The following is a 25,843-nucleotide window of genomic DNA, read 5'->3' as shown; positions in this document are numbered from 1 at the left end:
TTACGTATGGATTTTCTTACAATCCTAACGATATTTACAGTGGGGAGAGCAAGTTTCCTACTTACAAAGCATGTAGAGGTCTGTAATTTATCATAGGTACACTTCAACTGTGAGAGACGGAATCTAAAACAAAAACCCAGAAAATCACATTGTATGATTTTTAGGTAATTAATTTGCATTTTATTGCATGACATAAGTATTTGATACATCAGAAAAGCAGAACTTAATATTTGGTACAGAAACCTTTGTTTGCAATTACAGAGATCATACGTTTCCTGTAGTTCTTGACCAGGTTTGCACACACTGCAGCAGGTATTTCGGCCCACTCCTCCATACAGACCTTCTCCAGATCCTTCAGGTTTCGGGGCTGTCGCTGGGCAATACGGACTTTCAGCTCCCTCCAAAGATTTTCTATTGGGTTCAGGTCTGGAGACTGGCTAGGCGATACATGGCCCCATCCATCCTCCCCTCAATATGGTGCAGTCGTCCTGTCCCCTTTGCAGAAAAGCATCCCCAAAGAATGATGTTTCCACCTCCATGCTTCACGGTTGGGATGGTGTTCTTGGGGTTGTACTCATCCTTCTTCTTTCTCCAAACACGGCGAGTGGAGTTTAGACCAAAAAGCTCTATTTTTGACTCATCAGACCACATGACCTTCTCCCATTCCTCCTCTGGATCATCCAGATTGTCATTGGTAAACTTCAGACGGGCCTGGACATGCGCTGGCTTGAGCAGGGAGACCTTGCGTGCGCTGCAGGATTTTAATCCATGACGGCGTAGTGTGTTACTAATGGTTTTCTTTGAGACTGTGGTCCCAGCTCTCTTCAGGTCATTGACCAGGTCCTGCCGTATAGTTCTGGGCTGATCCCTCACCTTCCTCATGATCATTGATGCCCCACGAGGTGAGATCTTGCATGGAGCCCCAGACCGAGGGTGATTGACCGTCATCTTGAACTTCTTCCATTTTCTAATAATTGCGCCAACAGTTGTTGCCTTCTCACCAAGCTGCTTGCCTATTGTCCTGTAGCCCATCCCAGCCTTGTGCAGGTCTACAATTTTATCCCTGATGTCCTTACACAGCTCTCTGGTCTTGGCCATTGTGGAGAGGTTGGAGTCTGTTTGATTGAGTGTGTGGACAGGTGTCTTTTATACAGGTAACGAGTTCAAACAGGTGCAGTTAATACAGGTAATGAGTGGAGAAAAAGAAAAACTAACAGGTCTGTGAGAGCCGGAATTCTTAATTGTTGGTAGGTGATCAAATACTTATGTCATGCAATAAAATGCAAATTAATTACTTAAAAATCATAATGTTATTTTCTGGATTTTTGTTTTAGATTCCATCTCTCACAGTTGAAGTGTACCTATGATAAAAACAATTACAGACCTCTACATGCTTTGTAAGTTCAACCTTTTGGCAGGTATTTGGCGCCATACCTCGGCCCTCGATTTAGCTCCATTTTTGGCATGTTATAAAAAAGTATGAAACTATCTTGATTAAAAATATATATATGGACATTCATTTTAGCTTTGGCAAATTGGCTTAGTCTCATAGTGAGGAGCCTATAAAACATGGTTAGGTCATAAACTTGTTTTTTGGAATTCTGAAATGTATTGGAATAAATGACTAAACTATAAAACTAGCTAGCCAGCTATGAGTAACTGTAGTAACCTGACAGGATTGCTAGCTAGCTACATTAACTTACAAGGTACATTAATAGCTTTAGGTTGCTTGTTTTTTAAGCTCAACTTCAAAGATTTCCACCAAGGACGTTTCCTCTGTGATCGTCGTTCTCCTTTGCTTGGGTAAGGGACATTTGAGATACATTCAGATATGACCATGTAAAACATCATTCAAGGGCTGAGGGTTTAGTGCCGATGGCTGTCTACTTTGAGTTTGAAACGCTGCCTTAAAATAGCAGTCCCGGGCTGAAAAATCTACTTTTTTTATATGCATTTTTTAAAACGAATTAACAAAGAGGCTACTCGAAATTAACTTTGATCACTTTTATTAGAATTTTTACATTGCAGAAAGTCTAAATTATTTTTCAAACCAAGAGGTACCAGATCCAGCCAAATATGTCCCAGAACAAAACAGTGCGGGATCCGGCTCAAATTAAGCACCGGCAACGGATAGATGCACACTCACTACATGTTCATGCTTTTTAAATGTATGCAAATTGTAAAGCCTTTTGACTGTAATGTCTTTTTCTTTATATGTCGGACCCCAGTAAGACTAGGCGTCACTATGGGGATCCGAATAAAACTAATCAAATCATAACATTGAAAGTCATTGCAATCTTCCTCAAAAATAATGTTTTATTAGTATCAGCATTCTGTGATTTAGTAGTCATAAATAAACAATGTTAAGGAGGGGTCTGTGTGTGTGTGTGTGTGAGAAATCGGCTTATTGTGCAACTTGTAAAAAACACATATTGAGAGAAGACAAAATGTCCTGACCAAGCTTCTGATTATCATACATATTTATTTTAAAATCAGATCTTGTGGACATTGGTTCTTAGGTATGTGTGTGTTCTGTTTAATCTTCAGTGGGTGAATTCAAAGTCTGTCATCATCAGAAAGAAAAATGAAAGCGAGGGAAGAAAGGTGCATCTCATACAAAGGACAAAAAGAGGACACTACTAAGAAGAGAGCGCCACACACGCAGCCTTCCCGCTATAACATTAACACACAGATTGCTCATCAAGTCTTCAGTCTACACAGACGATCACTTCTCACATGAACAAAGTCCTAGGCTGCATCCAAAATGGCACCCTTATTCGCTATATAGTGCACTACGGTTGACCAGAGCTCTATTGGCCAAACATGGTGCACTATATATTGAATAAAGGTGCCATTTGAGTTGCAAGCTATGAAAGTTGACGTTTCAGTTTGTATGTTTCTTTCAGCAGGCAGATGCAGCACTGAGTCGGAGGAGGAGCCTCAGAGATGGAGGGATGGGGTGGAGGGGTGCTAGTTCCCCCTGGCGGAACCCACTGACATGGTAACTTCCTGTAAGACAGAGGTCTCAGGGGAATGTTCACATGTTGGTGCTCATTCGTGATTGGCTGTTGGCAGAGTTAAGTTCGCCTTGGCTTCCCTCTCTGGGAGGAGACTGGAGGGAGATCGAGAGGGAGAGAAGGAGGGAAAAACAAGGTTGAGTGGTGGACGTTCTGGTGGACGTTCTCTATAAGCTAAGTAGGGAAAAATATATCTTAATTCTCATCCTGCATGCTGATGTGTTTACCAGTTTTCAGACGTAAGAACACATACAGTTAACTGCCAAAATAATAGAAACACTTGAGGAAATGAGGGATACAAAGTATATTGAAAGCAGGTGCTTCCACACAGGTGTTGTTCCTGAGTTAAGTAATAAACATCTCATCATGCTAAGGGTCATGTATAAAAATGCTGGGCAGGCCATTATTTTGGCTACCATGGTTATTAGGCTTGGGTATTTGGAAATAGCCACGGGATGGTTTTTCAATACCGTCAAAACCGCTGAAACTATTTCTTTGATGTTTTCCCAAAAAATAATCATATTAATAGCTACTTTTTAAGTAAATACCTGCAGTCAACTTGGGCAAAACGTTAGGAGATAAAGCAGATTGTGTTCTTCATTTCACCTGTCACATTATGAAGCTTTCCATAGTTCCCCAGAACAGTTGAGCCAGTCACGTGTTTGTAAATAGCACAACGGGAGAACGCAGGAGCAGATGAGTCCAGCTGTGTATTGACAGGGGTCGCGTTTTATATTGAAAGTCAGTGGGGTTTTTTTCATAATACAGTTATGAGGGGCGTTTTCCTTCACAGAAAATACATTAGTGCAACACATTTGGCAGAAAATATACTGAACAAAAATAAAACGCAACATGCAACAATTTAAAAGATTTTACTGAGTTACAGTTCATAAGGAAATCAGTCAATTGAAATAAAAGTAAATAGGCCCTAATCTATTGATTTCACATGACTCGGCAGGGGTGCAGCCATGGGTCGGCATAGACCCACCCACTTGGCAGCCAGGCCCACCCACTGGGGAGCCAGGCCCAGTTAATCAGAATTAGTCTTTCCCCACAAAAGGGCTTTATTACAGACAGATATACTCCTCAGCAAAACTTGAGACATCTGTTTGTGTGACATTGTGTGACAAAAATGCACATTATAGATTGGCCTTTTATTGTTCCCAGCACAAGGTGCACCTCTGTAATGATCATGCTGTTTAATAGGCTACTTGATATGCCACAAATGTCAGGTGGTTGGATTATCTTGGCAAGGAGAAATGCTCACAAACAGGGATGCAAACACATTTCTGCACAAAAGTATAGAAAAATAATGTTTATGTACATCTGGAAAATGTCTGGGATCTTTTATTTCAGGTCATAAAACATGGGACCAACACTTTACATGTGGCACTTTTATTTTTGTTCAATGTAGCTACCCTTTTGCATCTCTGGGTAGCCCCCATTCAGTGGACTGCTAAGCCCTCAGCAGGCTGCTTTTGCATCTCTGGGTAGCCCCCATTCAGTGGACTGCTATGCCCTCGGCAGGCTGCTTTTGCATCTCTGGGTAGCCCCCATTCAGTGGACTGCTAAGCCCTCGGCAGGCTGCTTTTGCATCTCTGGGTAGCCCCCATTCAGTGGACTGCTAAGCCCTCGGCAGGCTGCTTTTGCATCTCTGGGTAGCCTCCATTCAGTGGACTGCTATGCCCTCGGCAGGCTGCTTTTGCATCTCTGGGTAGCCCCCATTCAGTGGACTGCTATGCCCTCGGCAGGCTGCTTTTGCATCTCTGGGTAGCCCCCATTCAGTGGACTGCTAAGCCCTCGGCAGGCTGCTTTTGCATCTCTTGGTAGCCCCCATTCAGTGGACTGCTATGCCCTCGGCAGGCTGCTTTTGCATCTCTGGGTAGCCCCCATTCAGTGGACTGCTATGCCCTCGGCAGGCTGCTTTTGCATCTCTGGCGTATAGCCTCCATTCAGTGGACTGCTTAGCCCTTGGCAGGCTGCTTTTGCATCTCTGGGTAGCCCCCATTCAGTGGACTGCTATGCCCTCGGCAGGCTGCTTTTGCATCTCTGGGTAGCCCCCATTCAGTGGACTACTATGCCCTCGGCAGGCTGCTTTTGCATCTCTGGGTAGCCTCCATTCAGTGGACTGCTAAGCCCTCGGCAGGCTGCTTTTGCATCTCTGGGTAGCCCCCATTCAGTGGACTGCTATGCCCTCGGCAGGCTGCTTTTGCATCTCTGGGTAGCCCCCATTCAGTGGACTGCTATGCCCTCGGCAGGCTGCTTTTGCATCTCTGGGTAGCCCCCATTCAGCCTACATTTTTGCCATTGATTTAATACAGTATATATCTGAGGCAATCCAAATCAAAATGTATTTGTCACATGCGCCGAATACAACAAGTGTAGATTTTACAGTGAAATGCTTACCTCCAAGCCCTTAACCAACAGCGAAGTTCAAGAGGAGTTAAGATAACATTTACCAAGTAGACTAAAATAAAAAGTGATAATTAAAAGTACCATAAGAATAATAATAACAAAGCTATATACAGGCAGCACCGGTAAATGGTTCCTATGCAGTGAAAATGGCACTAAACCCTTGTTCATCCTGTACATCAGGTGGCAGCTGAGAGAATGTCCGTTTGTGAATTCTCAGAGTGGAGAAGTGCAACAGAAGCACAAAATTAGTCTGATGCCGAGCAGAAATTACAATAAGGATTTCAGATCCGTTTACAAAACGCTCGTTAGCATATTTAGCTAGCAGCCTCGATGGAAGGTGACTGACTATAACTTGTGCAAATTTTTGGAGCGACTGGGGGGGAGAGGGATAGAGACTCCACTGAATCTAAGGTATTTTATTTCAAAACCCCTGATGTGTGGAAATGAGCTGTGGTGGGTGGCTGAGAGGAGAGGGGGAGGACAGCCTGGAGAGAAGACGGGGTGGACCAGAGGGCAACGAGAGAGAAAATGAAAGGAAGACAAGCAGAGATGGGAAAGAGACAGAAAGAAGAGAGATAGTACACTGAAAGGGAGGCTGTTTGAGGCTGTTGTGAGGGATGTCCATATCCCAGAGGGAGAAGAGCAAAGAGAAGGCTGCCATAAAACCCCTGGGAGATCCCATGCACAGCGGTACCTTGACGTGTATCTGGTTGCGCAGCACAGCAGCTCGTAGGATCATGGCTTTGGCTCGCCTCTGGAACTCTTTGCCCATGTGGATCGACTTCTCAAACGTGTGGCTCCGCTGATCGACATCCCGCGCATACAGGATCTAAGATGAGGAAAGAGAGTACTTTATTGTCTGTCTGTAGAGAAACGTGCTTGGCATCTCAAAGAGAGAAGGGAGGAGAGAGACATGCTGGGGATAAGAGTGATGTGACAAACCATTTGGATCACTGTCAAATCAATATACCATGTTGCATTACAAGTCTTGCATTACAAGACAATGAAAGAGTGATCTGAGCTCATTTTGTGTGCATGTGTGTGTGAGAGAGATGGGGGTGGATATGTGTCTTGACTCTTGAGTGTGGGTTACCTTGCTGTGAGAGTCTATACGTGTGTGTGTGTTACCTTGCTGTGAGAGTCTATACGTATGTGTGTTACCTTGCTATGAGAGTATATACTTGTGTGTGTGTGTGTGTGTGTGTGTCCTTGCTGTGAGAGTCTATACGTGTGTGTGTTACCTTGCTGTGAGAGTCTATACATGTGTGTGTTACCTTGATGTGAGAGTCTATACGTGTGTGTGTGTTACCCTGCTGTGAGAGTCTATACGTGTGTGTGTGTTACCTGCTGTGAGTCTATATGTGTGTGTGTGTGTGTGTGTGTGTGCGTTACCTTGCTGTGAGTGTTACCTTGCTATGAGAGTATATACTTGTGTGTGTGTGTGTGTGTTACCTTGCTGTGAGAGTCTATACGTGTGTGTGTTACCTTGCTGTGAGAGTCTATACATGTGTGTGTGTGTTACCTTGCTGTGAGAGTATATACTTGTGTGTGTGTGTGTGTTACCTTGCTGTGAGAGTCTATACGTGTGTGTGTGTGTGTTACCTTGCTGTGAGAGTCTATACATGTGTGTTTTACCTTGCTGTGAGAGTCTATACGTGTGTGTGTGTGTTACCCTGCTGTGAGAGTATATACTTGTGTGTGTGTGTGTGTGTGTTACCTTGCTGTGAGAGTCTATACGTGTGTGTGTTACCTTGCTGTGAGAGTCTATACATGTGTGTGTTACCTTGATGTGTGAGTCTATATGTGTGTGTGTTACCCTGCTGTGAGAGTCTATACGTGTGTGTGTGTTACCTTGCTGTGAGAGTCTATATGTGTGTGTGTGTGTGTGTGTGTCCTTGCTGTGAGAGTCTATACGTGTGTGTGTGTGTTACCTTGCTGTGAGAGTCTATACGTGTGTGTGTATTACCTTGCTGTGAGAGTCTATACGTATGTGTTACCTTGCTATGAGAGTATATACTTGTGTGTGTGTTCTTGCTGTGAGAGTCTATACGTGTGTGTGTGTGTTACCTTGCTGTGAGAGTCTATACATGTGTGTGTTACCTTGCTGTGAGAGTCTATATACATGTGTGTGTGTGTTACCTTGCTGTGAGAGTCTATACGTGTGTGTGTGTTACCTTGCTGTGAGAGTCTATACGTGCGTTGATCAGTCCCTCCAGTATGAGCTGGGTCAGTTCATCCTCCAGAGATAACACTGTGGTGTTGAAGGACTGGGACATCTTAGTCATGTCTGCAGACACGTACGGGCTGAAGTACTGTCACACACACACACACACGCATGAAAAGTACAGAGATACTGTCGGCACGCACACACATGCCCCTCACCCACACCACTATACCCACTACACCTAAACAAAACAACAGTATAGATTAGAGCAGACCTTCCTGCAAACACACCCAATAATACTGGCCATGGGAGCAAGGGGACAGGAACTGCTGAATGTTTCATGTTCATTTTTTTGACTACATATTTATAACATTACACCAGCGTAACTCACACAATCATCCCACTGTGGTAAAACAGAAAAGGCACACCAAGATGTTAAGTAGAACTAATTTAGTCCACTACCTGCTGGTCCAGTTAACCCTGGTTGTCCATCCACTACCTGCTGGTCCAGTTAACCCTGGTTGTCCATCCACTACCTGCTGATCCAGTTAACCCTGGAAGTCCATCCACTACCTGCTGGTCCAGTTAACCCTGGTTGTCCATCCACTACCTGCTGGTCCAGTTAACCCTGGTTGTCCATCCACTACCTGCTGGTCCAGTTAACCCTGGAAGTCCATCCACTACCTGCTGGTCCAGTTAACCCTGGTTGTCCATCCACTAACTGCTGGTCCAGTTAACCCTGGAAGTCCATCCACTACCTGCTGGTCCAGTTAACCCTGGTTGTCCATCCACTACCTGCTGGTCCAGTTAACCCTGGTTGTCCATCCACTACCTGCTGGTCCAGTTAACCCTGGAAGTCCATCCACTACCTGCTGGTCCAGTTAACCCTGGTTATCCATCCACTACCTGCTGGTCCAGTTAACCCTGGTTGTCCATCCACTACCAGCTGGTCCAGTTAACCCTGGAAGTCCATCCACTACCTGCTGGTCCAGTTAACCCTGGTTGTCCATCCACTACCTGCTGGTCCAGTTAACCCTGGAAGTCCATCCACTACCTGCTGGTCCAGTTAACCCTGGTTGTCCATCCACTACCTGCTGGTCCAGTTAACCCTGGAAGTCCATCCACTACCTGCTGGTCCAGTTAACCCTGGTTGTCCATCCACTACCTGCTGGTCCAGTTAACCCTGGTTATCCATCCACTACCTGCTGGTCCAGTTAACCCTGGTTATCCATCCACTACCAGCTGGTCCAGTTAACCCTGGTTATCCATCCACTACCTGCTGGTCCAGTTAACCCTGGTTGTCCATCCACTACCTGCTGGTCCAGTTAACCCTGGTTATCCATCCACTACCTGCTGGTCCAGTTAACCCTGGTTGTCCATCCACTACCAGCTGGTCCAGTTAACCCTGGTTGTCCATCCACTACCTGCTGGTCCAGTTAACCCTGGTTGTCCATCCACTACCTGCTGGTCCAGTTAACCCTGGTTATCCATCCACTACCTGCTGGTCCAGTTAACCCTGGAAGTCCATCCACTACCAGCTGGTCCAGTTAACCCTGGTTGTCCATCCACTACCTGCTGGTCCAGTTAACCCTGGTTGTCCATCCACTACCTGCTGGTCCAGTTAACCCTGGAAGTCCATCCACTACCAGCTGGTCCAGTTAACCCTGGTTGTCCATCCACTACCTGCTGGTCCAGTTAACCCTGGTTGTCTATCCACTACCTGCTGGTCCAGTTAACCCTGGAAGTCCATCCACTACCTGCTGGTCCAGTTAACCCTGGTTGTCCAAAGTGGCAGCCAATTGACACCCTAGAGCTATGGTCAAAAGTAGTGCACCATATAGGGAATAGGGTGCCGTTTGGGACTTATCCCCTGTAGATGTTTGCCGCTAGGGGTCAGAGGTATTCAGAATCCTCAGCTAAATGTAGTTTTGATCGCTGCCTGAGCTATAAGTATGACAGAGAGAGAAGTTTTGTATCTGATTCTTTCCCTCCAGACGCATGATTGCCTATTATTTAAGTCGATGGGGGAACCCTTGATTGACAAATTGATTATTAGAACTCAAACGTAGTTGTGAGTGTTCAAGGAAGACAACAGAATACCCAATGGTGATGTTCAGTATTATATGGAGTACTGGAGATTTTTTTTTTCTGTCCCATCTGTCTCACCTGTATGAGAGCTCTGTTCCTGATCAGTGTGTAGAGCGTCTGTACGTGGGGGGCCAGGTACATGTCTAACAGCAGGTTATCCTGAGAGAAAAGAGGGTGGCAGTCTGAATTTAGGACAGCTTTCAAACACGTGTTATCAACATCATCATCAACATAATGAAAACGCATCATTGTTTTCAACGTATCAAATCATGTTACTTGCTTTAGTTACTTTGTTTCATTCCCGTTTCCAACTTCTACTCTACCAGTTTTGTGGTATTCACACCAATGCATCATTAGTATTGATTACTGATCTTACATCTTTAAAACATCAATCTCACCTTGATCTCGTCCAGCATTTTGAGACAGGAAGCGTACTTTGACTCGTAGAACTTAAAGATGATGTCACGGACCTGAGGTTCCAACTCTAGGAATAATTTAAAGGAGCTGGGACGACAAAGACATGAATCAATGACGGTGGACTGTTGGACATATCAATTACGATACATGAACACACACAGTTTATACAGCAGAACACAGGCGTACACACCTGCTTGAGATGACGTTTTTCTGCAGCTCCTGTCTGTCAAAGGTGGCGAGGGCACACATCCCTCCATACACAGCTACATTACTGGGGGACAGGAGCTGGAGACGCACGCACACACGCAATCAATAGCGCCATAAAGTACAGGACATTGGAACATCAACAGAAACAATAATTAGCATTTGTCTAGTAGCAATTGTTGATTAACAATAACACATTATGGAGAACTCTCCATTCATCAACAGCAACATTTTGTTTTTTAAAATATGTTCTTACTTTCTCTGGTAACAGGGGACTGCGAAAGTACAGAGTTCACTTTTAAAAAGGCAACTCAGGGAAGTCACAGACTTCACCTTTAAGATACTACACAGACAGAAAGACAGGCAGACAGGCAAGCCGACAGACAGGCAAGCCGACAGGCCTCAGTGAAGTCACAGACAGGCAGACTAACCTCAGCGAAGTCACAGTGGTCGAAGGAGGCCAGCAGGAAGCACTTGGCTGCTTGTTTGTACTTTCTGGAGGCCAGCTCTGCTAGGCCTGGGGGACAGAACCACAGACAGACGGGGAGGAGGAACAACAACGAGAGGTCAAATTAAACTGGGGAGAAAACCCGGTAAAAGCACAATGGATTAGTCGGTTTAAAACTAATCCATTTTCATTTAAACAAAGTATTAGCATGAGCGTCTGCACCCTTTAAAGGTTGGCATCTGTTGTTAGCGTGTTTGTTGAAGGTTGGCATCTGTTAGTGTTTTTATACCTTCTAGAGAACGGGTGAAAACACTTACAGTTGAAGTTGGAAGTTAACATACACCTTAGCCAAATACATTTAAAAACTCTGTTTTTCACAATTCCTGACATTTAATCCTATTAAAAATTCCCTGTCTTAGGTCAGTTAGGATCACCACTTTATTTTAAGAATGTGAAATGTAGGAATAATAATTATTTCAGCTTTTATGTCTCATCACATTCCCAGTGCGTCAGAAGTTTACATACACTCAATTAGTATTTGGTAGCATTGCCTTTAAATAGTTTAACTTGGGTCAAACGTTTCGGGTAGCCTTCCACAAGCTTCCCAAAATAAGTTGGGTGAATTATGGCCCATTCCTCCTGACAGAGCTGGTGTAACTGAGTCAGTTTGTAGGCCTCCTTGCTCACACATGCTTTTTCAGTTCTGCCCACATATTTTCTATAGGATTGAGGTCAGGCCTTTGTGATGGCCACTCCAATACCTTGACTTTGTTGTCCTTAAACCAAATGAAACTGCCTATTTTTCAGGCCCAGAATCTAGAATATGCATATAATTGTCAGATTAGGATAGAAAACACTGTCAAAATATTGTCTGTGAGTATAACAGAACTGATATTGCAGGCGAAAACCTGAGGAAAATCCAACCATGATGAAACCTCTCTGTTCCATTGCATGCCTTCCCTCCAATTAAAGGGATATCAACCAGATTCCTTTTCCTATGGCTTCCACATGGTGTGAACAGTCTTTAGACATAGTTTCAGGCTTTTATTCAGAAAAATGAGCGAGAAAGATCACACGTCATTGGATGGCTGGGTGCCAGCAGAGTTTTGCATGCGTGACCAGCTTGGAGCAAACATTTTCTCTCTCACTCCTATTGAAAAAGCTACGGTCCGGTTGAAATATTAACGATTATTTATTGTAAAAACAACCTGAGGATTGATTATAAAAAAAGTTTGACATGTTTCTACGAACGTTAGGGATACTATTTGGAATTTTCATCTGCCCCATCGTGACCGCTCGAGCCTGTTGATTTCTGAACATAACGCGCCAACCAAAAGAAGGTTTTTGGATTTAAAAATAATCTTTATGGAACAAAAATAACATTTATTGTGTAACTGGGAGTCTTGTGAGTGCAAACATCCGAAGATCATCAAAGGCAAGAGATTCATTTTATTGCTTTTCTGACTTTCGTGACCAATCTACTTTGCTGCTAGATGTTTGTAATGTTTTGTCTGCTGAGAGAGATGTCCTAAGCTTGGATAGCTTTCGCCGAAAGGCTTTTTGAAATCTGACACGCCAGGTGGATTAACAATAAGCTAAACTGTGTTTTGCTATATTGCACTTGTGATTTCATGAAAATTAAATATTTTTAGTAATTTAATTTGAATTTGGCTCTCTGCAATTCAGCGGATGTTGACGAAAATGATCCCACTAACGTGCGCCAAGATTAAGCCGTTTTGCCACAACTTTGGAAGTACGCTTGGAGTCATTGTCCATTTGGAAGACCCATTTGTGACCAAGCTTTAACTTCCTGATTGATGTCTTAAGATGTAGATATATTGAAGCAACATCATTTTCCTACCTCATGATGCCATCTATTTTGTGAAGTGCATCAGTCCCTCCTGCAGCAAAGCACCCCCACAACATGATGCTGCCACCTCCGTGCTTCACAGTTGGGATGGTGTTCTTTGGCTTGCAAGCCTCCCCCTTTTTCCTCCAAACATAACAATGGTCATTATGGCCAAACAGTTCTATTTTTGTTTCATCAGACCAGAGGATATTTCTCCAAAAAGTACGATCTTTGTCCCCATGTGCAGTAGCAAGCCGTAGTCTGGCTATTTTATGGCGGTTTTGGAGCAGTCTTCTTGCTTGTGTAGCGGCCGTTCAGTTATGTCGATATAGGACCCGTTTTACTGTGGATATAGATACTTTTGTACCCGTTTCCTCCAGCATCTTCACAAGGTCCTTTGCTGTTGTTCTGGGATTGATTTGCACTTTTTGCACCAAAGTATGTTCATTGCTAAGAGACAGAATGCATCTCCTTCCTGAGCGGTATGACGGCTGAGTGGTCCCATGGTGTTTATACTTGCGTACTATTGTTTGTACAGATGAGCGTGGTACCTTCAGGCTTTTGGAAATTGCTCCCAAGGATGAACCAGACTTGTGGAGGTCTACAATATTTTTTCTGAGGTCTTGGCTGATTTCTTTTGATTTTCCCATGATGTCAAGCAAAGAGGCACTGAGTTTGAAGGTAGGCCTTGAAATACATCCACAGGTACACCTCCAATTGACTCAAATTATGTCAATTATCTTGTCAGAAGCTTCTAAAGCCATGACATCTTTTTCTGGAATTTTCCAAGCTGTTTAAAGGCACAGTCAACTTGGTGTATGTAAACTTCTGACCCACTGGAATTGTAATACAGTGAATTATAAGTGAAATAATCTGTCTGTAAACAATTGTTGGAAAAATTACTTGTGTCATGCACAAAGTAGATGTCCTAACCGATTTGCAAAAACTGTAGTTTGTTCACAAGAAATGTGTGGTGTGGTTGAAAAACGAGTTTTAATGACTCCAACCTAAGTGTATGTACATTTCCGACTTCAACTGTTTTACACAGCAAATTGGCCATTGTTACCTACATGTTGATTTTTCAGTGTGTTAAATGAACACTCATTGGTGTAAAATAACCCCAGTTTTATTGTTAATACTAGAGTTGAATCAAAACCACACGCATCATTGTCATATTTCCCAGTATGCTGTTTTGCAGGCATATTTTTTCTAATTGCTTGTTTCAATATCTATGTTTGTGTACATTGATTGAGTAATTAATCTTATGCTACTCAAATATAAAAAGGACATATTTCTAAACTAATCCAATTTAGTACTTACTACTGAATGGTTGCTCCAGTTTAGATGCTTTAGGTAGTCTCAAATCTTAGTCTTAGCCAACCCTGGCAGTCATTGTGAATGCAGGTTGTAGGTGATTTTTGCCAAAGTTTGGATATCCCCACACTGGCTGGATTTCAATAGGAATTACACATCAATTTGCAAACCAGCATAATGTGACTTGCAGGCATGCTGTGGCCTGTAAGACATTAGTTTCAGGCCACTTTATTAAGGTAAAACTATGACCTAAAATTAAGGCATATTAAATAAGTATTATATTGTGTTAAAGGCCCAGTTTTTCCTGTGTTTTGTATAAAATTGTGCAACAGCTGATGAAACTAACACTTTAAAAAGTGTGAAAAGATTAGATCAGTGTTATTTCCTGAGAAAGGTTCCTGAGAACCTTCTAATCAGCCTGTTTGCATGGGTGGGAGTTTCGGCTTGCCTGGTGACACCACCAGGCGGTAAATTGATGAATAAATAGAATTTGTAATGTGTTATTATTCAAATGACAATAAAGCTACTCAATTCGTCATTATGTTCTTCATTCTCTCTGGTAAATTTTACATACACAAAAACAAACATTTGAAATCTGTCCCGAAATGCAATATATTTTTTACTTGAAATCAAATATTTAGCAAAATCTCCAGAATTAGTCAATAACAACAAAACATCTACGTATTCTTACAACTCATAGGTGTATACCACTGTAATCCCTGACTTGATTATATTTATTTTATTTGAGGTACTTTAACTTTTGAAACACGTAGTGATTTTTATTTATTTGCTTTATTTTAATGTTATTGTATGTTTAAGAAAAATATATACTTGTAGTGATGTCCTATTTCTATTTGCTATTATTGTAATTTGAAATGTAATAAAAAATAAATACAAATAAACATAGAGTTCCAAAAAATAAATATATAAAGAGCTCTCTCCCAATAACACCCAGTTTAAGTTCCCTTCCCTACCTCAGACAGTCCTGGCAAAATTCTTGCCTGAGAAATCTTTTTTTTTTTGCTAACAAGCGATTTTTGTCCATTTTAAATGGAAAACTATTACAGTAAGGTATTTAATTGTTATCTAGAAATGATTTGATATACAAATGGTTGCATTGGGCTTTTAAAGAATAGCATTTTAAGGTTGAAATAATAGCTTAGGATCGGACTTGGTCAGTGGTGGGAAAAGTACCCAAATGTCATACTTGAGTAAAAGCAAAGACACCTGAATAGAAAATTACTCAAGTAAATGTCACCCAGTAAAATACTAATTGAGTAAAAGTATAAAAGTATTTGGTTTTAAATATGCTTAAGTATCAAAAGTAAATGTAATTGCTAAAATATACTTAAGTATTAAAGTAAAGTATGAATAATTTCAAATTCCTTATATTAAGAAAACCGTAGGCACAATTTTTAGTTTTTGTTTTAAATTTACAGATGGCCATGAGCACATTCCAACAGTCAGACATAATTTACAAATGAAACATTTGTATTTAGTGAGTCCACCAGATCAGAGGCAGTAGGGATGGGCAGGGATGTTCTCTTGATAAGTATGTGAATTGGACACTTTTCTATCCTGCTAAGCATTAAAAATGTAATGATTATTTTTGGGTGTCAGAGAAAATGTATGGAGTAAAAAGTACATCATTTTACTTAAGAATGTAGTAAAGTAAGAGTAAAAGTTGTCAGAAATGTAAATAGTGAAGTACAGATACCCAAATAGTTTTGCTATTTTTGCAACCGGAATTCTGGGCAGGTAAGCTGGCGGTGGTGCGAAAGGGCTGGGTTTTTGATGAATAAACAAGTTGTGGCCCCTCAGTGGCCAATCAGAAAGTGCTCCATGGCTAAATATGTGGTTGCTTCAAGTTGTGCATTTACAGTCTTTTATGTATTGCGTTGTTATCAACTCCAATTCAAATGTTAGTCCATTAAATAGCCTGCCCCATATTTGCAAAATATTTTGAACGTGTTTGCAGTCCACATTGTTCTAATTGCATTCACACTGATATAAGGGCTAGGCCTGTTGTAAATTGTAGTCTGGACATGGTAAACATAGTCAATAAGTAAGATTAAATTCACTAGGCTATTGATAAGGCCTAAACAAATACAGTGTACAATTATAATCAAATTCTAATAAATATTTAACTTGTTTTAAAAAGGTAATGCCTGAAACTGTATTTAGACACCATAAAGGCAGACTATGACGGGTTTTATGCACAGCCAAACTTTTCACAGGAGCTGGATAAAGAGCCAATATACAGACAGCGGGGGAATATCCACTCACCATTATACTGCTATAAATGTCATGTTTTATAAACATCATGGAACCATCTTGGCGATCACATTTGCACTTCTTCAGAAATAGCATTGCATTTGAGCCATGTATGTCCTCACCATAAACCCATGGATGGTAAATCTTTCTAATAAGTTAATTAATCAAATTAAACAAAAACAATCCGTCTTTTAAATTAACAACAATATTTCTAAATAGGATCGTGTCAGAAGCATGATGTCATAAATCACATATCCTGTGCCATGAGCATAAGGCACTGTGTGCACACGTAGGCCTAAGAGCTTTGGCAATAGTATACACTAACCCTCCTTGCTCTGTACATCTCTTTGTAGCACAACAAAGAGTGAATTACCTGCAGCACATTTTAATTTGGTGAGGACTGACTGACTCTGGCAATCTCTCTCCCCTCGTTGCTGAAACAAAAAGAACAAAGATATTCCCTCAGTAAAGAAGAACACTTCTGGGTTTGTCTTTTAGAAGACAGTAGAAGACTTAAGCTTTCTCTCTCAGAGGAACCAATAACTTACCTCTGCTATCTCTGGAGTGGATTCAGCTTTGCTCACATAACTAAGGACGTGGGACCAGTTCTGGAGGTAGACGCTAACCTGATGGATGAAAACACACATTTCAGTAAGAAAGCCTACAGGACACAAATTTCAAGACTGCCCTCTAGTGTTTGTCAGTGGAGTTAATCAGATAACAGAGAAAGCAAGAGTTCAAGCGAGTAAGGGAGAGAGAATGAGAGAGAGAGGAATATAAAATCTTATTGGTCACATACAGTGGTTAGCAGATGTTATTGCAGCGAACTGTGTAGCGAAATGCTTGTAAAAGAAATTGCCTTGGGGCTAGAAGCTCGGCTGCCGTCTCTATTGACGCCCTTAAAAAAAATATCCCTTCTGCTCTCTGGACAAAAAATAATACATCAGAACATTGACCACTAACTATAATGGTGACATACCTTGATGACATTAAGACACATGTTTATTACATGCTTGGCGCTAGTGCAGTAGTCTCGGGCTCTGGAGTAGCACTTGAGGGCGTTGCTGAGGTCACCGCAGTCCAAGTAGTGGTCCCCAAGATCATCATGACCCCGCCTGAAGTGAAAATAAATAGCATGGAGAGGGTTCGGGTCAATACCAGAGGGGTGGAAGGTAGCCTAGCCATTAAGGGCGTCGGGCCGGTAACCAACTAGGTGGAAAATCTGTCGATGTGCACTCGAACGTAGCACTTAACTCTAATTGCTCCTGTAAATCACTCTGGATTAGAGCATATGCAAAATGACTGAAATGTCAAATATAGGCAGGAACGGAAAATGTCTGTTTCTCCCCCTTTGGCCTGAACAAAACACTATGCAGAATGACTGATCTACAAATGAACTTTACAACTTTTCATTGCAAATTACCTTACATTAAAAATGAGTACTACTTGTCAACTACTCAGTGATTACTTCTAAGTGATCAATATTTAGAAATCAATCCAGCACCTTACTCAGGCCGATCCTCTTGGAGGTGAGGATTATTCAAATCGGGTTTATTATCTACTTGGTGCTAACAATCGTAGCTTCTCCAATCCACCTGATGCTCTCTTTGATGGAGTTGCCTTTGTAGTTCTTCAGGTCAGTGTCCAGTTTCTCCAGTTTGAGCAGGGCTTTTTTCCTGGTCGACTCGGCCCACGCTGTGTCTAGAGGAGGGGGATCGACTGCCCCGCCCTCCACAACGGCATCTGTAGCCACCTGGACCTCTCTGAACACACACACACACACACCTCAAATGAATCAAACACTCAACGAAAACAACTGAAGACACTTTCCAACAACAGGCTAAGCTAGGCCCGAGCTACAGCTACACGTACCTGGTGGCCTCTGTGAGTTTGCGGTGGATCTCCTCGTACACGTCAACATTGAAGGTCCTGTGGATGAAGGACAGGGCCATCTTCAAGGCTTCTGCCCGGAGCTGGGGACAGTGCTCTGCTATGAACTGCAGCCTCTCAATGCGCATCAGACCACTGTAGCTGGACGCATACTGCTCCAGGTCCTAGAGAGAGAAAGACAGAGACACACCTCAGTGAGTGAGATTTTTCACTCAATATTACACATACCGATTCTATAGATTAATTTGATCTCAGTAGAATGTGTAATTTGTGTGGTATTGGAGTCCAGTCTACAGGAAACAAGTGGGCTTTTACAATATTAATAGGGGGAAACCCTGGATAGATTCATACCAGTGTGGGGTTTTCCACCACATAGTTGACATCTGGTGCATTGTGCTGGTCCTCTTGTGGGTCAGCATCTATCTGCATGGGCTCCACAACCCCCTGAAGAAGAGAGGACATACACTGAAGTGTCATATAACAGTGTGGAACAATCAACGAGGGGAATACTGACTGCAATAGGGCTGTCCCCGGCTAAACAAAATATTGGTTGACCTAGAGGGAGTCCGATAAGCAATTGATTTGATTGTGCCCATCTGGGCTCAGACTTGTTGCTCTGTTTTTTTTTTAAAAAAGACAGCGAGTGACTGTGTGACTAGCACCTGTTGTCACTCTTTCCTCCCTGCTGCAGTCACCACCAGTGTTTATCGTGCTGTCCGTGTTCCTGAAGCCGCAACATAATTACAGCCATTTGACTGAAAAGTTCTGTTACTGAAATCCCATTTGTTTAGGAAAAACATTCCCTATTCCTTCAACTTTTGCTCTCATTACGTGACACATGTAAGCATCGCATGGATGTGACCAATAGGGCCTGACCTAAAGCCCATCAGAATCACATCAATAAATTGGTTATAACAAACTGGGAACAGCAAAATGGAAGCAGAGGACAAGACAAACTTGAAACAGGGGTATGTTTACTGGTTGCTAATGAGGTAAATGGGGAAGTCAGATGTGTGGAATAAATTTCACTAGTTGTGGAAAATACTGGAGATCAAAAAATTCAAGGTAAGGAGCAGGCACTGCGTACATATGTGTTCCAATGTGGTGCTCCAAACAGGTGCGGTTAGATTACAATATAATTTTTCTGACCGTTTGGAACAATGTAAACAAAACAAATTATAAGCATACCAGAGAGTGTGTTGTAACATTTTTTTTGTAAAGCCTTTATTACAGCAAAGACTAAAAACAGTCGCATTCATTCATGAATGCAATTTCCAAAATGGAACAGTTTATTGTTTAAGCTAATTATTCAAGGCTTGCTTTGTTTTAAAACTAGAATGCTTGATTGCATTTCAAATCATGAATGACTCATATGCTGTGTGATGACATGAATGAATACATGATACAGTAGCCTATATAAAGTATTGAAATACAGGCCTAAGTAAGTTACGGTATTAAGACTAAACAGGATGTACTCTTTGGCCTACAGCTTGATGGTGGTTATACAAGGCTGCTATATTAAGCCTACTAATGATATTACTTATTAGAAATGATGATAATAATATAAATGACAATAAGAGGACAAGTAAAAGGCGTGTTACTACTTGCATTATTTTTCAGACCATTTGGAACAGTGTAAACACTGTTTACAGTAGGCAATTATAAATAATACCAGAGAAAAGTGAAAAGCCTTTATTACAGCAAAGCAAAGAATTCCCAAAATGTGGGAACTTGTTTACTTAACATGTCATTGAGTCAGGCTTGGTGCTCACAGAAGAAGTAGGCTATTAAACAAACACTCAAACAGGCAACAGAAGCAGGATCGGTCTTATTTCTGTACATATACAGTACCAGTGAAAAGTTTGGACAGGGGTTTTTCTTTATTTTTTACATTTTTCTACACTGTAGAATAATGAAGTCACCAAAACTATGATATACCACATGGAATCATGTAGTAACCAAAAAAAGTGTTAAACAAATCAAAATATATTATATTTGAGATTCTTCAAAGTAGCCACCCTTTGCCTTGATGACAGTTTTGCCCACTCTTGGCATTCTCTCAAACAGCTTCATGAGGTAGTCACCTGGAATGCATTTCAGTTAACAGGTGTGCCTTGTTAAAAGTGAATTTGTGGAATTTCTTTCCTTCTTAATGCGTTTGAGCCAATCAGTTGTGTTGTGACAGGGTAGGGGTGGTATACAGAAGAAAGCCCTATCTGGTAAAAGACCAAGTCCATATTATGACAAGAACAGCTCAAACAAGCAAATAGAAATGACATTGTATCATTACTTTAAGACATGAAGGTCAGTCCATGGGGAAAATTTTGCAAAAACCATCAAGCACTATGAAGAAACTGGCTCGCAAGAGGACCGCCACAGGAAAGGAAGACCCAGAGTTACCTCTGCTGCAGAAGATAAGTTCATTAGAGTTAACTACACCTCAGATTGCAGCCCAAATAAATGCTTCACAGAGTTTAACAGACATCTCAACATCAACTGTTTGTTCAGAGTACTGCATGAATCAGGCCTTCATGGTCAAATTGCTGCAAAGACCACTACTAAAGGACACCAATAAGAAGAAGAGACTTGTTTGGGGCAAGAAACACGAGCAATGGACATTAGACTGGTGGAAATCTGTCCTTTTGTCTGATTAGTCCAAATTTGAGAATTTTGGTTCCAACCGCCATGTCTTTGACACAGAGTAGGTGAACGGATGATCACCGCATGTGTAATTCCCACCGTGAAGCACGGAGGAGGAAGTGTGATGGTGCTTTGCTGGTGACACGGTCTGTGATTTAAAATTCAAGGTATATTTAACCAGTATGGCTACCACAGTATTTTGCAGCAATACGCCATTCCATCTGGTTTGCGCTTAGTGGGACTATCATTTGTTTTTCAACAAGACTCAAAGACTCAAAACACACCTCCAGGCTGATCAAGGAGCATGATGGATTGCTGTATCATATGACCTGGCCTCCACAATCACCCAATTGAGATGGTTTGGGATGAGTTGGACTGCAGAGTGAAGGAAAAGCAGCCAACAAGTGTTCTGCATAGGTGGGAACTCCTTCAAGACTGCTGGAAAAGCATTCCAGGTGAAGCTGGTTGAGAGAATCCCAAGAGTGTGCAAAGCTGTCAAAGGCAAAGGGTGGCTACTTTGAAGAATCTCACATATAAAATATATTTGGATTTGTTTAACTTTTTTGGTTACTACATGATTCCATATGTGTTATTTCATAGTTGTGATGTCTTCACTATTATTCTACAATGTAGAAAATAGTACAAATAAAGAAAAACCCTGGAATGAGTAGGTATGTCCAAACTTTTGACTGGTACAGTATGTATGTATATATATATATTTTTTTTTGCTGCTGCTGCTCGACCAAAAGTAGAGTTGACTAAAAGACATCACGGTCGACCAACAGCCTATTGACCAAACAATCGAGGGGTCAGCCCTAGTCTGCAACCAGGTTAACAAGGTAATCAATAGTCATACACTAACGTTACACTACCACAGTGGCCAGATGTCCTACTGGATATTTACATTGGAGACACAATGCAAAATTTAAAAAAGGGCTTGCTAAACTACTAGCTGACTTAGCTAGCTAGTTAAATACCCCATGACTGTCAAGTGTCTGAACTGAAGCCATAAATTACCAGCGAACAGCTTCCTGAAATGCATAGGCACCTTTCTCAAAAACAAGTAGATCATTCTAACACTTAGTTGGTATGGAATAACAATGAATGGAAATATAACGCTGTATATTTAGCTATATGAACTTGCGAAAGTTAGCCTAGCTTGCCAGTACGGCTAGCGGCCCTAACTAGCAACTCAATTGATCATTGGAAGGAGGCTCTCGTGCTTATCGAATTTTCCTCGCTCCAAAGTAAACGCGGGCACAGCCTTCTCCACGTGCATCCCCGCCACACCGTTGCTGGGTAAAAATGCATTAAAATCGATTATTAATTACCTGAAAGTTGAATACTTGCACAGGCAACGGCATCTTTTCCCGTTGCTGTCGTTCTGCATCAACAGCGGTTATCACATCCGGCGCATGGGTTCACAGCAGGGATCGTTACGTAACGACGTCTGCTCCGCTCCAGATGTGTCGGGATGCAGACGAAAAAAAGATGAAACATGGTCGAAAACTGATAGGTAGCCTAGCTGTAGCCTGGGATGTAATCATTTCTCCAAACAGTTTGCTTCCGTTTAAGAAAAGTTTTGCAACAGAATTGGCGTAATGAATACACCCTTAGGCTACTATGCTACAGGGACAGATTCATTATGCGGAAATCGATCCGCCATTTCCTGGTTGCAAAAATCCTGATTGTTCGCTTCGCCTAATTTCAGTTTGTGACAAAACAAGCAGTCATTGGATAGAGAATCAGTGTACGATCTAAACCGCTGTGGAATGTATATTTCCATAACCAATAATATTGTATATTCATCTGTTTGAAGCTGGCGTGTAAAACCGAATGTAAAAGACACAAAACGAAACTTCAGCACGGGAAGCATAGAAGTAGCACACATAGAACAGAAGTACCGCTTCGTATACTTGCTTTCAATATGAATGAAATATCTATAACTCATATTTCTATGTGAATGTGTTCGATTCTCCCAAAAAGTTACATATTGTAGCAAGGGCCAGGTCAGCATCACCAGCCAGAGGGCGCTCAGTTTCAGATGATTTTATTTTGGAGAGGAAGTTAATAGGTGGTTTGAGAGGAATCGGAGAAACATAAACCGTTTATAATCGCAATGGAAACACATGATGTTGTTTAATTCACTTGCATTTGACTTGCGGAGTGCACAGCTTGGCTACTTTGAATCGCGGTCGTATAAGCGAGCTGCTGAAAGCGATGGTTAAAGTTTGAGACCGATCGAATCAAAATCAAGACGATGAGACAAAAAAGAGACGATCGTTGAAGAGGATTAAAAGCGCCCGGAAACCTTTATTTATCTCTTCTTTGGTCAGATTCTGCTCACTTAATTCATTATTGGTGACCAGTTCCCTGGTGTTTTGTTTTACAAAATGTACAAGATGTAAATCCACAGCCATGTGGTTTATTTTCTTTCCATGTAAGTAAGTTATTAGGCCTACAATGTAGCTATTTTCTTCATCACAGAATAGGTGTTTTAAGTAAATCGGTATACTTAGGGTTATTGTACATTATTGCCTCAATATCGATTAGGAAGTGCTACATTTTCATATAATGTAGCCTAATTCAAAATAATTTATTAGACCACAGACTCTTGCCTCTCTTGTTTACCGTAGGACAGCCTACATGCACGAAATGGACACAAAACAACTCCTAAACATCTTTTTAAACTTTAAATTGACTTTTTAAGAGCCGATAATGTTGCTAAATCGTATTGTTTTTGCATTCATACATTTTTTAAATCACCAAGCCCACAGCAGTCAGACCTGTTTCTATTGGCAGTGCCCCAATCTGCCAGATTTGCGATGCATAATCTTCAGAGGAAAAAAACTATTTCTATTTTTGACTGTTTTAGATAATCCCAAACTAGGCAAGTTAACATTTATTTTATGCATTAGGATTATTTATTTACATCCGTCCTGTAAATGATTCATATCTAATTCATAAACCATTCTTTCTCCTTCATGCTATATCCACATATATGTGCTAAGAGCTCATATTTCTCTAAGGAGGCTAATTTTAGTAAAGAAAAAAGGGTTGGATTTCATCCCTCTGCTTCCTACAACAGACATCTGTTACCAGTTGAAGTATCATTCACTCTGAAAATAGCAGCAAACAGGAAATTGCTCACACACTGAAGGTAAGTCTTGCTATTTAATGTGACACTTATAAACTGACAAATTGCAGGGCGTGAGTGATGATGTGCCAAGAGGAGAACTTCCAGACTCTACATGCCTGTCTTTGCCAATTCAGCAAAAGTTAGTCGTCAGACAGAAGAGGGAGTTTCTGCCATTTGAGATGGACAGAATATTTATACAGTTGTACAGCGAAAACTTGGTCCTTTTACGTAGAAACAGTCTGGTCTGTCTGTCACCCAGGCTATAGTAAACCCAATGCAGGAGCCAGTTTCCAGCTAGATTATGTTCTCAAGTGTGTCACTGTCATTTTATGATCAAATCAAATCAACCTTCATTTGCCATATGCGCCGAATACAACAAGTGTAGACTTTACAGTGAAATGCTTACTTACATGCCCTTAACCAACAGTGCAGTTCAAGAATAAGAAAATATTTACCAAGTAGGCTATAACAAAAAGTAACAGAATAAGAATAACGAGGCTATATACAGGGGGCACCAGTACCAAGTCAGTGTGCAGGGGTACAGACTAGTTGAGGTAATCTGTACATGTAGGTGGGGGCGAAGTGACTATGCATAGGTAGCAAACAAACAGAGTAGCAGCAGTGTACAGGGGGAGGGGTCGTCAATGTAAATTGTCCGGTGGCAATTTTTATGAATCAGTCTAATGGCTTGGGGGTGAGGGTGATGATGATGATAATGATGATGTTGTGTGTCGAAGTCTCTTCAGGTTCCCGTGTGAGGTCATACAGATGGGACACGGCGGTGTGGGGAGCAAAGCTGGCGCTGGCGGCTGACAGGCCCCTCCAGTGGCCAATCAGGATGCATGTCTCCTCAATGGGTGTCAGCAAGCTCTGCTTCCTGTTCTCCCTGGCTCTCTGTGCCCTGTTGCTCCTCATCCCCACCCTCCAGCCCTCACAGCATCAGGGGGACCTTCCCCGGCCCCGGGCCCACAACAAGCCTGCCTGGCACCCTGGACGTCTGGTGGTTCCTCTCCAGGCAGATATGGGGAAAGTGACAGTGGGGCGTAATGGGATTGATGGTGACTCTATGGGGCAAAGTACACCAAGAGAGACCAAGAGGACTGTGGATGGGGACTGGGTGTATACAGCTCGTCGAGCTGACACCCAGGGCGCTGGGAAGCATATAGACTCTCAGACAGGGTCAGACGGGGACTTTCTCCACAGAACTGGGGGTGTGATGGGGGCTGGAGGGTCTCGGCCCAGGAACCCTCTGGAGCTGAAAGACATTTTCATAGCGGTGAAGACCACCAGGAAGTACCACAAGTCCAGATTGGATCTGCTGTTCCAGACCTGGGTGTCCAAAGCCAAAGAACAGGTAGGGAGGAACACACGTAGGCATACACACACATTTTGTCCACAGGGTAGATTTGTCTTGTACTGTTACCAAGTCCTCCAGGACACCTTTCTCTCTTTCTCTTTCTCTCTCTTAAAATATCATATAGAACATACTGTCTCATATAGAACATATAATTAATTAAGCAATGAGGCACGAGGGGGTGTGGTATATGGCCAATATACCATGGCTAAGGGATGTTCTTATGCACAACGCATCGCAGAGTGCCTGGATATTGGCTATATACCCCAAACCCCCGAGTTGCCTTATTGCTATTATAAACTGGTTACCAACGTAATTAGAGCAGTAAAAATAAATGTATTGTCATACCCGTGGTATGCGGTCTGATATACCACAGCTGTCAGCCAATCAGCCTTCAGGGCTCGAACCACCCAGTTTAAAATATAGAATATATCATATATATTCTCTCAAACATTTATCTGCAGATGGTAGTCTTATACTCAGCTGGCCCCTCCCTGGATTTTGTGTTAAACGCTCTACAACAAAGTTTTCTTAGTGCCCAACCAGCTTTCTCTGTCTTCTCCTGAACACCTCCAAAAAAAACAAAGGTCATGTGGTTTGGTAAGAAGAATGCCCATCTTCCCACAGGTG

The 25,843-nt window shown here is 42.0% G+C and overlaps 2 protein-coding genes across 8 annotated transcripts in view; one reads left to right on the top strand and one right to left on the bottom strand.

Annotated features, from left to right (window-relative positions):
• Positions 1 to 1,989: 1,989 nt before the first annotated feature.
• Positions 1,990 to 22,594, bottom strand: LOC110502945 (COP9 signalosome complex subunit 1). Its single transcript, XM_090217485.1, has 14 exons — positions 22,052 to 22,594; positions 18,432 to 18,524; positions 18,063 to 18,244; positions 17,786 to 17,953; positions 17,170 to 17,305; positions 16,739 to 16,816; positions 16,564 to 16,624; positions 10,737 to 10,822; positions 10,292 to 10,386; positions 10,083 to 10,188; positions 9,763 to 9,843; positions 7,607 to 7,744; positions 6,127 to 6,261; positions 1,990 to 3,112 (listed from the first exon to the last, which is right to left on the bottom strand). The coding sequence occupies exons 1-14, from the start codon at positions 22,082 to 22,084 to the stop codon at positions 3,038 to 3,040; spliced, it is 1,467 nt and encodes a 488-aa protein (XP_090073611.1). The 5' UTR covers positions 22,085 to 22,594; the 3' UTR covers positions 1,990 to 3,037.
• The window catches only part of LOC110503025 (beta-1,3-N-acetylglucosaminyltransferase radical fringe), a 38,654-nt gene continuing 35,394 nt past the window's right edge, over positions 22,584 to 25,843 (top strand). For 2 of the 7 annotated variants that reach the window (XM_090217486.1, XM_090217489.1), the window contains exons 1-2: positions 22,793 to 23,160; positions 23,732 to 25,213. In XM_090217486.1, coding sequence (XP_090073612.1) covers positions 24,530 to 25,213 — 684 coding nt within the window. In that variant the 5' untranslated portion in view covers positions 22,793 to 23,160; positions 23,732 to 24,529. Of the gene's footprint in view, positions 25,214 to 25,843 lie in introns of all 7 variants that reach the window. The other 5 variants (XM_090217490.1, XM_036960734.2, XM_090217491.1 and 2 more) reach the window with 5 other exon arrangements.

Source organism: Oncorhynchus mykiss, chromosome 23, assembly GCF_057628025.1.
Source record: "Oncorhynchus mykiss isolate SJ-2025 chromosome 23, ASM5762802v1, whole genome shotgun sequence".
NCBI classification, from domain to species: Eukaryota; Metazoa; Chordata; class Actinopteri; order Salmoniformes; family Salmonidae; genus Oncorhynchus; species Oncorhynchus mykiss.
This window is presented reverse-complemented; position numbering and strand designations above follow the sequence as displayed.

Excerpts from the sequence above, each read along its gene's own strand:
- LOC110502945 (XM_090217485.1), bottom strand. The coding sequence starts at position 22,084 with ATGCCGTTGCCTGTGCAAGTATTCAACTTTCAG. Across the intron at positions 16,817-17,169 it reads TGTGTCTTAATGTCATCAAG|GTTAGCGTCTACCTCCAGAA; the intron begins GTATGTCACCAT and ends TTCATCCATCAG. Across the intron at positions 10,823-16,563 it reads CAAATTAAAATGTGCTGCAG|GCCTAGCAGAGCTGGCCTCC; the intron begins GTAATTCACTCT and ends TCTGTCCCCCAG.